Source organism: Copadichromis virginalis, linkage group LG5, assembly GCF_057382275.1.
Source record: "Copadichromis virginalis isolate Kocher_CV1m ecotype Utaka linkage group LG5, C_Virginalis_male_GT1.1, whole genome shotgun sequence".
NCBI lineage: Eukaryota > Metazoa > Chordata > Actinopteri > Cichliformes > Cichlidae > Copadichromis > Copadichromis virginalis.
Window position 1 is genome coordinate 12,101,434 of NC_140622.1, and position 13,151 is coordinate 12,114,584.

The following is a 13,151-nucleotide window of genomic DNA, read 5'->3' on the forward strand; positions in this document are numbered from 1 at the left end:
GGGAGTTTTGCTTAATAGATGGTTGTATAGCCCCGTGGGGACATGCAGAGTGTGGTACATGTGGCTTTACAGATGTTAGAGGATTAAGTAGAATTATCTGTGAACAGGTAGAGTAAGAAGGAATTAAAGGCATTTAGCTCAGAAATATCACTACCAAACCCTGTGTATAGCCAGTTCCAATAATGCAATGCTGCCCCCTAGTGCCCTACAAAAAAAAGTACATAAGAAAATTATGATTTATGACTCTCAGAAATCACTTTAAAGACGCAACCACATCGATTACTGTAAAATCATTATTTATTCAAACTTTTTAATAGAGAAAATGTGATTTTCTTACTGCTGTATGCATAAATTCTCAATTCTATACAAAACCATGTGTAAAACTAGGTGTACCATTTACAAATATACAGGAAGAAACTCCAGTTTTTGAAGTCATTGATACCAAAATCCTAAGGGGCTGTCCAGTAGCACACCAAAATAAAAGCAGGTAAAGAAATGATTGGAGAACACTGTCAGTCACCATTAGAAGAGTAAAAATGTGTTGGTGGGCAACTACAAAAATAGAGTTTCAGGTAGATGTATGTTTGGTATAGCAATACAGGTTAAAAGCCTTCAGAAATCTACGTTTTAGAAATCAATACATATAGAACTAATTTTAAAAGTAACATTTGCAGATTCAAAACAAGAAAAAGAAAACAAAGAGCACCCCTGGCCTTCACACACTGAAAGCTATACACTAATTTTTAACATGTCCTAAATGCACATTTTGTTTGGAATTTAAGCTACATGAAGCAAATGAGGTGTGACATGAAATTAAATAAATAACTAGACATTAATTTAACCATGAGTTTAGTAAATAAATACAGTGGAGGGAAAAAAAATCAAGTAAAGTTGACAGATATTGAGTGAGCTACGGCTTCATTAGTAACACCGGGGCTTGATTGCTTAGGGATGGCTGTATGGCTTATACATAGGAAGGCAACTCAGTAGGTTACACAGTTTGGAGTTCAAACTAATTCTGCAGAAACCAACACATAAAAATCAATCATCAATAAAATTTCTTGGTGTGTCTAATAAAACAAATGATTTCATTGCTTTCAAGCCTAATATGCATACAAACGTTTAGAAAATAAACTGTACTATGTTACAGTGCATAATTGTACAATATTTCATTTACTCATACAAAAAAAACTTCTTCTTAAAACATATTCTTTTTTTTGCACCATCATGACAAAAGATTAAATAAAAAGGGTCTCGGTCAGTGACTGCTCTGAAAGGAAATAGGCATTATATGAGGAGGGAGGTAGAGAGGCCATCCAATATGGCTACTATTGTATTTCAGGTAATCAGGTGTATCTGATAAACCTTATAATGTGCCAGGTCGCCTTTTCTCCTCCTCTTCACATACAAGAGTCTCTTATGCTCCCTCTCTGTGGTGGGAGCTGTTGGTCTCTCCATACACTTCATTGTCTCCTGCCCGCCCCCTCCTCCTCCTCCTCACCTCTCCTCTTTGACATCAAGCCTATTTGAGAAAGCCCTTGTAGAGGAAATGGGAGCGACTGGTAAATCTCTCATTCTCCAAACAGAAGAGCAGGTCCCTGAGATTGACGCGTGTGATGCGCTGCCGTGTGGGTCTGGAGCCTGATGAAGCAGGCCCACCAGACAGAGAGGGACCTGTTCCCGATCCCTGCAAGATAAGGGAGAGGGGCATAAGAAAGGGAGCGTGTGACATCTGTTACTGGCGGCAGCAGAGTTTAATGACTGAATGGGTTTGCACGTGTTCACATTTATCTGGATATTTTTTAAGCTTTTCTCAGTTAAATAATAATGTTAACCAATATAATATAAGCAGATTAAACAAAGGAGAGAAGTTTATTGCAAGATTCTGAAATTAACCAGAAGAAATAGACTTTTTTTTAACTTTTTGACTGAAAAAAAAAAGAAGGTGTAATCGTGTACTGTAAGGCACTGACAATATAAGAGAGATCAAAGTAAACAGACACAAAGTAAAGAAATGATGATAGGATAAACCACTTTCTCAAGGACTGAGATGTTGGCGCTTAGTTAAAATTTTAGAACTTTTTCCCTCAATTAGATCAGGTTGGAAGGTTTTAGAGAAAAACCCTGTGTGCAGGAAGCATAAGGAAGCACTAGTCACAGTGTGAGAAACAACAGTGGCTGTTCCATTGTCTTAAATGAATTTATCTAGTGACCTGTTTACATGTGATCTATCAGTTGACATTGTGCATGAGTGTAATGCTCTGGCTGATTTAATGACAGGTCTTATTCTGTTACTTTCTCAGCAGTGCTCAGATAACTGCTAGCAGGTTTTTGTCAGGCTAGAGTGGACTCTCAGTGACAGCCTGTCACCAAATTAACTTTGTCTGGCTCTAGCGATCTCCGGGGAGAAAAATGGACAGTTATTGCCAATGTTAGCCATTTCTTTATGACAAATATATTATGCAGAAAAAAAAAAATCAGGAGAAGCAAATCTTCTTAATGCACCCAGTGGAATCTGAACACAAGGTAATACGCTATCCATCTGGCACCAGCTATGACATATCCAACCTTTCTACATAACGTCTGTGCCATTGAGTCGTGCGGTCCTCTGTTCTCTTTTTGTTCAAGCACCGTAGCAAATACTGCCCTCCACAAGGAAGTAAACCAAAGTTCTACATAAACTCAAGATGACACGGTCTGTTATTAAGGAGGCTGTCAGATAAACATCCACGACGACTTTCTGACAGGTATTTATACACACATTAATAAATTTATGCACACATTTATACACACATAGTTTAATTTATAACTATTCATCACATTTACAAGTCTGTCCACTTCATTAAGTACACCTGTTCAACTACTTGCTAACACAACTATTAAATCAGCCAATCATGTGGCAGTAACGCAGTGCGTTAGGAAAGTGGACGTGGTCAAAATGACCTGCTCAGATTCAAACTGAGAATCCGAGTGGGGATGAAATGCGACTGAATTGACTTTGAACTCTGACAGACAGGCTGCTGCTCTGAGTATTTCAGAAACTGATCTTCTGGAATTTTCCAAAACAACCATCTCTGGGGTTTCTACCAGGCAGTCCTCTGGACAAAAATTGTTGCTGCCAGAGAAGAATAGCCACACTGCTTTGAGCTTATAGGAAGGCAACAGTAACTTAAATAAGTACAAGTTACAATCAAGGTATGTAGACAATCATCTCTGAAAGCACAATATACTGAACCTCGATCTAGATGGGCTGCAGCAGCGGAAGCGCACACGGGTGCCACGCCTGTTAGTTAAGAACAGGAAACTGAGGCTACAGTTCACCCAGCCTCACCAAAACTGGACAACAAAAAATTGAAAAGATATCATTCAAATAGTAGGGTCGGAATTTGGTACGAACAACAGGAAAGCATGGATCCATCCAGCTTTCTAGCAACAATTCAGACTGCTGGTGGTGAAATGGAGTGGGGATATTTTCTTGGAACACTTAGGGCCGCAACTGACCATCATTTAAACACCACGTCCTCCCCTTTACAATCACTGTATACTAGGGTCGTGACTGGTGATGGCTCTCTAATCAATCAATGATCTAATTTCCCAACTCATGCAATAAATTAATGTCATTTTTAATATCATTATTCTGAGATTGATAATAAATTAAATCTACCAAGCCACAGTTTGATCTTGCACCCCCAGATATAACCAACGCATGTGCACAGATGCACGCACACACGTCTGGACTTCTGCACAGACACTGGTCTCTTTCCCCCCACACCGGGCATGTTGTCAGGTTGAACGGGAAGATACAGTAGAACTGTACATGTGATTGAACGTGAACTTCACATCCCGGATGTGCTCACAAACCTGCACTAACTATGTGATGCTATCCTGTCATTATGGCCCAAAACCTTTGAGAAATGTTTTCAACACCTTGCTAAATCTGTGCAAATGAAAAAGACAAAAGAGATTTTCTTGTTTTATGTCACCTCGGCTGAAGCAGAAGAGGACGGTGATTCCAGATTCCTCTTCTTCTTCCTGGGGCCAATGGCTGCCAGAGCTGTCAGGTTGGCCTCCCTTTGCCTCATTTGAGCCAACTCCTGCTGTTGCATCTATACAACACAAACACACACATGTAAATTCATCATACACTACATAAATATAGGGAAACAAACTTTGTGGACAGTCGTCTTTTTATTGTACCTCTTTTGCCTTCTGCTTGAGACGCAGCTGTTCTGGATCCTCTTGCCGAGCTCGAGACTGCAGAAACACAAGAAAGATGCAACAAATTAAACAAAGAAAAAAAAAACTAACTAAGAACGCATTGCACGCAGGGAAAAACAACAACAACAAAAAAAACACCTAAGACCACGTGGTGCAAGCACTGAGATCCATTCAACATCAATGTAAGCCTGTAGACAAAATATACTGATATCTGTCAGCGATGCTGTACCTTAGCTGCCTTCAGGAGGATCTCTCTCTCCTGCTCCTCTTTTCGTTGTTTCTCTAACTGGTCCAACTGCTCGAAGAATTTCAGCTGAGTACGAACATCGCTGCTCTGCTCATGGTTGTTATCCTCCTGCCAAGTGAAAGAGGTGTTAAGATTTTATATTAAATAGGCTGTGTTCCAACTCATTTACTGCAAGACATACCTATCATTTGGACATTAAAACCAAATGGAAAAACATTTTGCGGCTACAAACCTTGAAAGTGATGTTTTTCTGCTGGGCTACTTGGGAGACTTTTTCAAGTAGGTTCTGAAGATGCTGTTGAGCAGCGTGCGAGACGTAGTTCACCACCTCAGGACCGAGTTCTGTTACACCATACCTCCTACCTGGAGCAGAAAAACCACAACAGTGTTATGAGGCTCATAAAACAACAAACGTCGTATTGGATTTTGCAGGCATCTGAGTGCTAAACCACGTGACTTTATCTTGTCTTCCATTTTGGATGTTGATAGTTACAGTGTAGGATAAAGTGAATAAGGCCGCAGTAACACCCACAGTGGTGGGTGACCATCTGGTAGCCATCCATTGTGAGGGAAAAAGACAGGATGAAAGTTGTTGCTCGAGGTTGATTGTACCTGGGAAATCTAGTGCTAAAGCCCCTAGAGACCATTCAATGACTCCTGACAATGATTCGCTCAACAGAAAGCGCTTTGAGTGTTCTGGTAGAATAGAAAAGCTCTATATAAGAACCGGACCATTCACCATTTACCTCACAAGATGGCAAAAACCTTGCAGTTACTTTGGTCACTAGCAGACTTCCACGCAACACTTTCCAGCTACTTTCCGAGCTACAGTATAACTGTGGAAAGTAACTGGAAATGTTGGCTCCAACACAAAGGCAAACCTTTTACTTTGAAGCAGAACATTGTCTAGTCTGCTTGACTAGTACTTAGAAAGTATTTGCAGACAAGTCGGCAAACTTCAGGCATTTTTGGCGTTCTAGTAGCTTATCATAAGAAAGATTTTAGTGCAGCACCCTGCTTGTGACCATTGTCAACCTTCCAGGAAATACTTGCAAACCACTCAGGGAATGCACATTTTTCGTTTGCAAATGGCACTTGTATTACATCCAATGTGGTGGACAGCTCAAAGAATGTCAGCATCACTTGAGAAACCTGTAGTGTCTCACCGATCTCAAGCATTTTCCTCTGCAGTACGGCACAGGAGAGAAACGCTTCGTCCTTACAGGAATGCGTCACCGCTCCCACTGTAATGGAATTGGTGGCGAGGATATTGGCGCTCTCTTCTGACAGGTTCACTCCGGCCATGGAGGCTACGTCATTGATGTCATCATCATCTCTGTCAATAGACAGCAAGTAAAAAAATTCATCATGAAATTCATTCATGAAATATGGCGCACAATACTAAGACTTCAAAACTATCAATTCAATTTTTAATCCCGTTTAGAGCCAGCTAGAGTTTTTGAAGCAATGAAAAGATGCATTGACATTTACTTAAGCCTTTAATTATTACTTAACTATAGTTGCTGGTTTTCATCTTTCATGTAAACCTTTTGTTGATAACAAACAAAACTAGAAGGACTCATTTAAATGTCACTTACTTGAAAGTACCACCCGCCTCTTTGAGCTTGTTTTTTTGAGCTGGGGTCAAGGCTGCAACAAGGACTTGTTTAGAACCAGGCGGCCCCTCTGGCCTCAGGGGAACTAGCAGGGACAAAACAGATTAAGTACATTGACTCACAAAAAAACAAATACTGCGAATCACCCAATAAAAGGTGCACATGCACAAATACACACATTCAGAAGTGTTGTTAGACTGACATCCTCACCTGGTTGTAGCTCCTTAAGGTGGACCTGCTGCTGTCCCAGCACGATGTGACTAGGGGCCTGATTCCTGAGAGTCATCACGGGGGTTGTCGGAAAGGTTACCTGAGGTCTCAGAAGTGCTCTTTGCTGCTGAGGCTGGAGAACCTGAAAGGGTAAAAGTTGAAAAGTATTATATTGTACGCTGTATTATTGTTATTAAGTAAATAGTGAAACTCCTTCAGAACTTCTTGCCATCTCATTTTTACTTCACACATCTGTTAGATAAAGCCTAATGTAGCAGTGGTGACTGACTGGACTTTTTTAAGACATTTCTTGAAGACGTTTAACCTCTCATCTGAGAAGTTTCTTTAGTTTCATGAGAGGAAAAACGTCTTCAAGAAATGTCTTAAAGAAGTCCAGTCGCTTTTCTTTCCAAGCTTCTTAGGTTACCATGACCTGGATGACTGAGAACCTTCACAGACATATTGAATATTTTGTAGTGTAGAATTTCTGAAACCGTTCTAGATGAGACTTCTACATTACTCTGCTGCTAGTCTGAGTAAACTATGCAGAATTCTCTCAGATTTACTGGGTGGCTTCTCCCACCTTTCTGCCCAGTTCATTCATTGGTGCACTACAACATCAATAACCAAATAGCCATTAAATATGATGTGTGCAAGTCAGCAGTGATCAGATGCTTGGGGACTCTTTTAGCCTTTATCTTCACCATGCTTGGCAATGCTTTGGTCCTTTATTCCTTAAACAACTCTTTTCTTTTGGTGAACACAGTGATACTAAACAGCTAAATGAGGTCTTCTCCCGATTTAAATAGGTGGAATGCCAGATTTTAGGATCGTCTGCTAATTAGCACCTCATCTAATAAGTATCAATATTACTTCAAAGACTTTTTGGAGCAGAATAAGCAAGAATTCAGAAGTCAAGAAAACATCATTTCTGTGTGTAGAGGTTTCAGTTTCAATGCTCTACAGAAAGAACGCAGCATTTATTCAGTGAGGTGTAACGTCAATTAAACATCTTGTAACATCTAACTGGAACAAGAGCTACCTGAGTCAACATCTAAATGAATTTTACTTACCAGTGAGGGTATTTGTCCTGGTTTGTTAATGCCTGGCTGGAGCAGGGGCCTACTGACTGGTGTAGGAAGGCGAGGGGCTGGGCTACCGAGGACCACTGTAGTAGGAGTGGTAGAGGTGGAGGAGACTGAACCTGAGGCTGGCTGGGCGAGCTGACTCTGCTGGATGAAAGCTGCTGAGTCTGGGGTGAGCTGCCTCAAAGCTGGGAGGCTTCTCTAAAAAATGAAGACAGTTGGACAAATATTACCCTTACAATACCCTTATGTACAAACTTAAAGGAAATGCACACACAAAGCCTCGCATTTTAATGGTCACTGTAAAAAGATGCAATAATTATACTTACCTTGAGGAAAGGCACAAGATAAGGTTGGGGTGAGGAGTTGAGCTCTTTGTACAATCTGCTGGTGAACTCTTCAGCTTCCAGTTTGCCCTCCTAATAAAACACAATAACATAATGACAGCTGAATGTGGGTGACTGTACCGTCTGTGCGTCCAATCTAAAACACAATCCAGGAGTTTTTACACAAAAAATACATTCAGAATCACTTCCAAAAGGTCTCTCTTTCTCTTTTTTGAGTTGTATACATAGGTGGTATGTATGTGTTTGATGTGCACCCACATCAAACCCATCCTATCCCCTCCTGCCTGCCTGCTTCTCTTAGAAAATGAATCTCATACTAGTGGGTGTTTCTCTCTATTTAAAAAGCTTATGATGCATTTTGTAATGATATCAGTGTGGAGAGAGCCTCAGGTTTACTCACTAGCAGATCCTTGACCAGCTCCCTAACAGTGGCTGCAGTTTCTGTGGATTGCTTTCCACTGGATGCCAGCTTGATCAGTGTGGAGAGGAAGTTCTTGCATTTTTTCACATTCTCAATTGTCTCCTGCCAAAAAGGAAACAGAAAAACCCAATTAAACCCAATTTGAAAAAAACAACAACATTCTGTTATACACAACAGTAACTTTAAAAAAAATAAAAAAAATACACTACAATAATGTGCAAGTCGTCTTTTCTTTAGTCCTCATTTCTTTACATTTTGCCAGGAAAATGTGTGCTGTGATTTATTAAAATGTGGAAATTCAATATTTGGAATGACCGCCTTTTATTCTTCAACACAGCCTGAGCTCTAAGGTAAGCTTTCTTGTCAACTCTTAAGTAGTCTTCAGGAATAGTTCTCCGCTTCTTTGAATGTTGGCTTTTTGTTCTGTTCTGTAGAGATGATCCCACACTGCTTTAATAATGTAAACCTCCAAGCTCTGGAGAGGCCATGACTGATGGTTCCAAGTGTTCCTCTATCCAGGTATGCTCTGGGATTATTATCACACCGAGTATATATTGATGACAAATTAAACCTAAAATTTTGATTCATGACTCCATAAAACCTCACAAATTTGACATACACTAAATTGCCAAAGGTCTTCACATGCATATGAACCAGAATGATATCCCATTCCTAATCTATAGAGTTTAATATGCAGCTATAGCAGCTTTAACTCTTCAGAGAAGACTTTCCACAAAGTTTAGGAGAATTATGGACATTTTTGACTTTTTTCCAAAAGTGGATTTGTGAGGTCATTAATGTTGGACAAGAAGTCCTGGCTCAGTCTCTGTTCTAATTCATCCCAAAGGTGTTCTGTTAGGTTGAGGTCAGGACTCTGTGCAGGGCAGTCAAGTTTGTCCACACCAAACTCACTCATCCATGTCTTTATGGACCTTGCTTTGTACACTGATGCGCAGTCATTTTGAAACTGTTCCCACAAAGTTGAGAGCATGGCTTAGTGCTGCCACTCTTTTGTCCTCCACTTGTCCAGTTTCCAGACGTTTTTTTAGGGCACACTACACCGTATGTCTGGTTTTTAAGTTCAGGTAAGCTGTAAGCTACCGTTCTGGGAATCACCTTGTTGCTGTTAAAGTACTATTTTATGCCTGTCAAACTTTTCTGATCTTTGACATTTTTTCTAGAGTCAACTAAAAGAACTGGGAAGAAATGATGTATTTCCGTGGCAAGCTGCTAGTAAAAAAATGCCCAAATATACAATTTAAAATCAGTTCTTTGTCAGGTTGTGTGTTATGTATAGACAAAACACTGGTTCATCCATTGAGTTAGGTGCTTTTTAAAAATCCTTGAATGGTTTATAAATCAGTGTTAAGTGGCTTAAAAAAAGAAGAAGAAAACATTTCCCTCTTAAAATGATTAAGTCCAAGGACTGGAATGAGTGAAAAGCAGACAATGTCCAAAGAAAAACTTTGAAAGACCCTCAGAAAGCCTCAAGAACTATTGCTGAAGACCACTTGAAAAATGACAAGAAAATCTGGCGCCTTGTAAGCAAAAGATAAAGAAATGAGGGATGACTCAAGACCTTTGCAGTAATTATATGTCTAATAGAGTAAATGCATCACATGAAGTATTATAAACTCTACAATACACAGCAAAGCACAGTCATCCAACTCCATTCGATCTATTGCAATTGACACAACTCACTTTACTGAATGCTACTGAGGTAACTGTGGTCCCAGCTGTTTGGCTCACTGTCCTAGAGGTCATTCCGGGTACTGCTGCCCCAACTGAGCTCTGAAAAAGGATAAAGTTATGTCATTTGGATTGCTGAACTGTTTCAAAGACAGCTATTTGCATCATTAGAGAACAGTATGAGATTTAAAGCCATTTCACAGTTGCTCAAGTAAATCATTCAATCTTCAGGTTTATATAAGGAAACAGGTGCACTTCTCTTGCAGCGTCTCAGCTGGGCGCTCTTCCTTAAAAGAATAATTTCAGTTTGCTGCTTCACTAAGATATTACTGAAAGTCTGGACACCAATAACCATTGTTCTTTTTTTGTCGTTCATTACTAGTTTAGAATTTGCAGAGATATTTCTGCGTGTGTTAACACATAACTTCCCAGGTCGAACAAGGTCCACAAGTGCCAGATTTCCCAATGCCATGCATGACTAACTCAGTGTGATAACTGGTTATAACTGGTGAGCAACCTCACTGTACATCATCCCACATAGATGGAAGCGAAACGACAAAGCTGAAGGTAAAATGACAGTAATCCTAGTACAGAAGTCATTTCTCTTAAACTTAATAAAGTGAGTAATAAGCAAATGTCACATTTGTAGATTCGTGTTTGCCAGTGAAACAGCTGTAATCATTAAAATAAGAAAAAAAGACTTCACACTCTGACTCAAATGCACTTAAGAGAAATGACTTGACATTTTTCCCTCTTTTTTCTCTATTAAAGCTCAACGTGACCACTGAAAAACAGTCCTGCAGTAGCATTTGTATAACAGTCCATGAAAGTAAACATTAAGCCAAACTACTAGAATTGTGCTTTCTAACTGCTTTTACACCCAATATAATATTGACTTAATAGCAGTCATTCTGGCATAAAGTAGCAATTAAGTAAACTAAATCTTGCATATAGACATCTAAAAGTAAAATCCATAACATAAATTGTTCGCATTTTGTATAAACACAATAACTTCTAATTAAAAAGCAATTGGGGGGTTTAAAAGCATTCCCTATACACAACAAACAGACGATTCTCAAAACACTGTAACTTAAGTAGGTTTCCATTGTATGGCCTATGTGCCTGAAAATATCATGCTCTGAATATTATTTCGTGTCTCTAGCTCACACGCTATTACAAAGAAAATACTGCAAAGCAGTCACATCAGAAATCAAATATGTTTCGCTGCCAACCGACCTGAAGGATAGGTGGTCTGTGAAGAGTAGTGGTTGCAGTCAGTGATGCAGGAGCTGGACCGCCTGGTCGGATGATGGTGCTGGGAGTCACTTGTCTGCTGATGACAGTGTTTCCAGGAGCCTAAGTGGCAAAAAGCAAAAGTTGACGAGCAACATCCAAGTCTATAAAAAGTTAAAATGCATGAATCTTGCAGCTTTACAAGGCTTAAGACCAATAATAAGATCCACAATGCTGCTCCCCATGTACTGCAAGTTATGCAATCCAATAGTCTGCTCAACGAGTGTTTTCATCAACTGTGTGCAGGCTGAACGTGGCCTGAGTCACTAATATGAAGTGAAAGATAATTGTTGTGAAAATGATGTTCTTACCTGGCCTGGAGGCACATTCGTTGGTGTAGTGGCCCGAGGTGCCAGGTCTCCCTGCGCCTGGGCTTGCATCTGGGCCAAAGCCTGCTGAGGAATCATCAGCAGCTGCCCACTGTCACTCCGTACAAGCACCATTCCTGACAACCGTCAAAAAAAGAGAAAAAAGAAAACAGAAAATAACATACTATAAACATCAACATAATAACAGTAACCAGCAAATAACAAATGAGCAAATTAGTGTGACTTAAAGACTTCAGTGTGCTTCTCGTAGTAAGTCTGAGGGCACGCAAGTACTATATATACTGTCCTGGGATAACATTGTTGCAATCGTTCAGAAAGACAAAAAAGGAACTACACTGGTGACTCAGTTAAGTGTGAAACAAATGCCTTATCAACTAACTCCACTCACCCGGTGGAAGCTGGATGTTATGGATACTGGGTTGTCCCGGTGTAGCCTGGGGTAGCCTTGGGGCCAGCATCTGAGGTGCCAGAGCTCGGATTCCGCCAGTAGCGGCAGCTGCCGCCGCAGAAGTCCGGGGAACGGTGACGGCGCCGGGAGTGACAGTAGGCTGCGGTGCCGACTCTGTTATTGTTGTGGGTGGCTCTGCCTTGATGATGTGCGTCCCCGCGCTGATGGCCACAGAGCTGGAAGGCTGGCCGTTGTTTAAAAGTGGAGTTTGCATGCCGATACCTGTCTGACTCGATGCACTGGCCGCCACAGAAGGGCTCGCGCTGTTTCCATTCAAAACTGCACCCGACCCAACGGTTTGCATAGGCGTCCTGACGAGTGTCACAGTGGGTCCCGTTGCTTGGCTCACAGGCTGAGCTGAAGCCACAACGCTCTGAGAGTTCATGAGCGGGGTCTGAATTACACTGTTTGAAGAGGGGGGCATTGTGACACCGGCCAGCCCTTTTGACAACACTGGTCCACTGTTGACAGCTGTGACAGATATCGCAGCGCTGCTGCTGCTACCAGTGCCACTTGTCACTATCGTCCCCCTGAGAGTGGCAGCGTTTCCTGAATTGTGAGAGTTCATAGTTTGGCTCCCATTGAAAGTCTGCGCCGAGTATGAGCCCACTTTCCCCTGATGATTAGGGAGAAAAGTTACGCCGCTACTAACGACAGGTGTTTTGCCAGGGTCGTGTCCCGTGTTGGAGTCCGTGCTGGCCGTCGATGCGTCCATAGCTGAACCATGGGGAGCTCGTTATGTAGAGACCCCCCGCACTTCAACTTGTTTAACAAGGCGCACAAACAATCTTGAATGCAATGGGGCAAGACTATGTCACAGTTGCTGCTTTTCTCTGTCAGCTCCGGCGATCGCTTTCCGTTTACAGTAGGAGAGACAAAGAGAAAAACAACATTAGTAGTTTACAGCGTACCTGCTTTAGCAATCGTCTTGACCAAGTCCCAGCTGGGCATTAGCTCGAGCTACCCCCTTGTCCCGGAACTATAGCCATGTAATTACCGGCAGCCTCGTCCCTAACCCAGTGGTTGTTGTGACACAAGAACGACAGTTGTGAGTCTACAGAACGTGCAGAATGACAAACTACCGCTTTATTCACCCCTGTGAGTAACAAGAGCTCTTCCAGCGGGCCAGAGCCAACCGCCATCTTCACACTCTTGCGAGCTTGTGAAAAGTGAGGTACTTACCGACTGACGTGCGCTTGCGCACAACAGCTAAAAGTCTCCGAGCAGGGACTTCTGAGAGCTGTGATT

General features: G+C 41.4%; 1 protein-coding gene across 2 annotated transcripts; it reads right to left on the reverse strand.

The window, feature by feature from the left end:
* Nucleotides 1-279: 279 nt before the first annotated feature.
* taf4a (TAF4A RNA polymerase II, TATA box binding protein (TBP)-associated factor) lies at nt 280-13,151 on the reverse strand. Of its 2 annotated transcripts, none has more exons than XM_085455945.1 (16): nt 13,086-13,151; nt 11,844-12,755; nt 11,438-11,571; nt 11,070-11,189; nt 9,846-9,935; nt 8,124-8,246; nt 7,706-7,795; nt 7,365-7,577; nt 6,292-6,433; nt 6,064-6,166; nt 5,632-5,801; nt 4,698-4,828; nt 4,448-4,573; nt 4,198-4,254; nt 3,984-4,106; nt 280-1,687 (listed from the first exon to the last, which is right to left on the reverse strand). In XM_085455945.1, exons 2-16 carry the CDS (start codon nt 12,616-12,618, stop codon nt 1,523-1,525), a joined length of 2,562 nt encoding a protein of 853 aa, XP_085312071.1. In that variant the 5' UTR covers nt 12,619-12,755; nt 13,086-13,151; the 3' UTR covers nt 280-1,522. The 2 variants fall into 2 exon arrangements, with proteins under 2 accessions (XP_085312071.1, XP_085312070.1); XM_085455944.1 differs by lacking the exon at nt 13,086-13,151 and adding an exon at nt 12,901-13,077.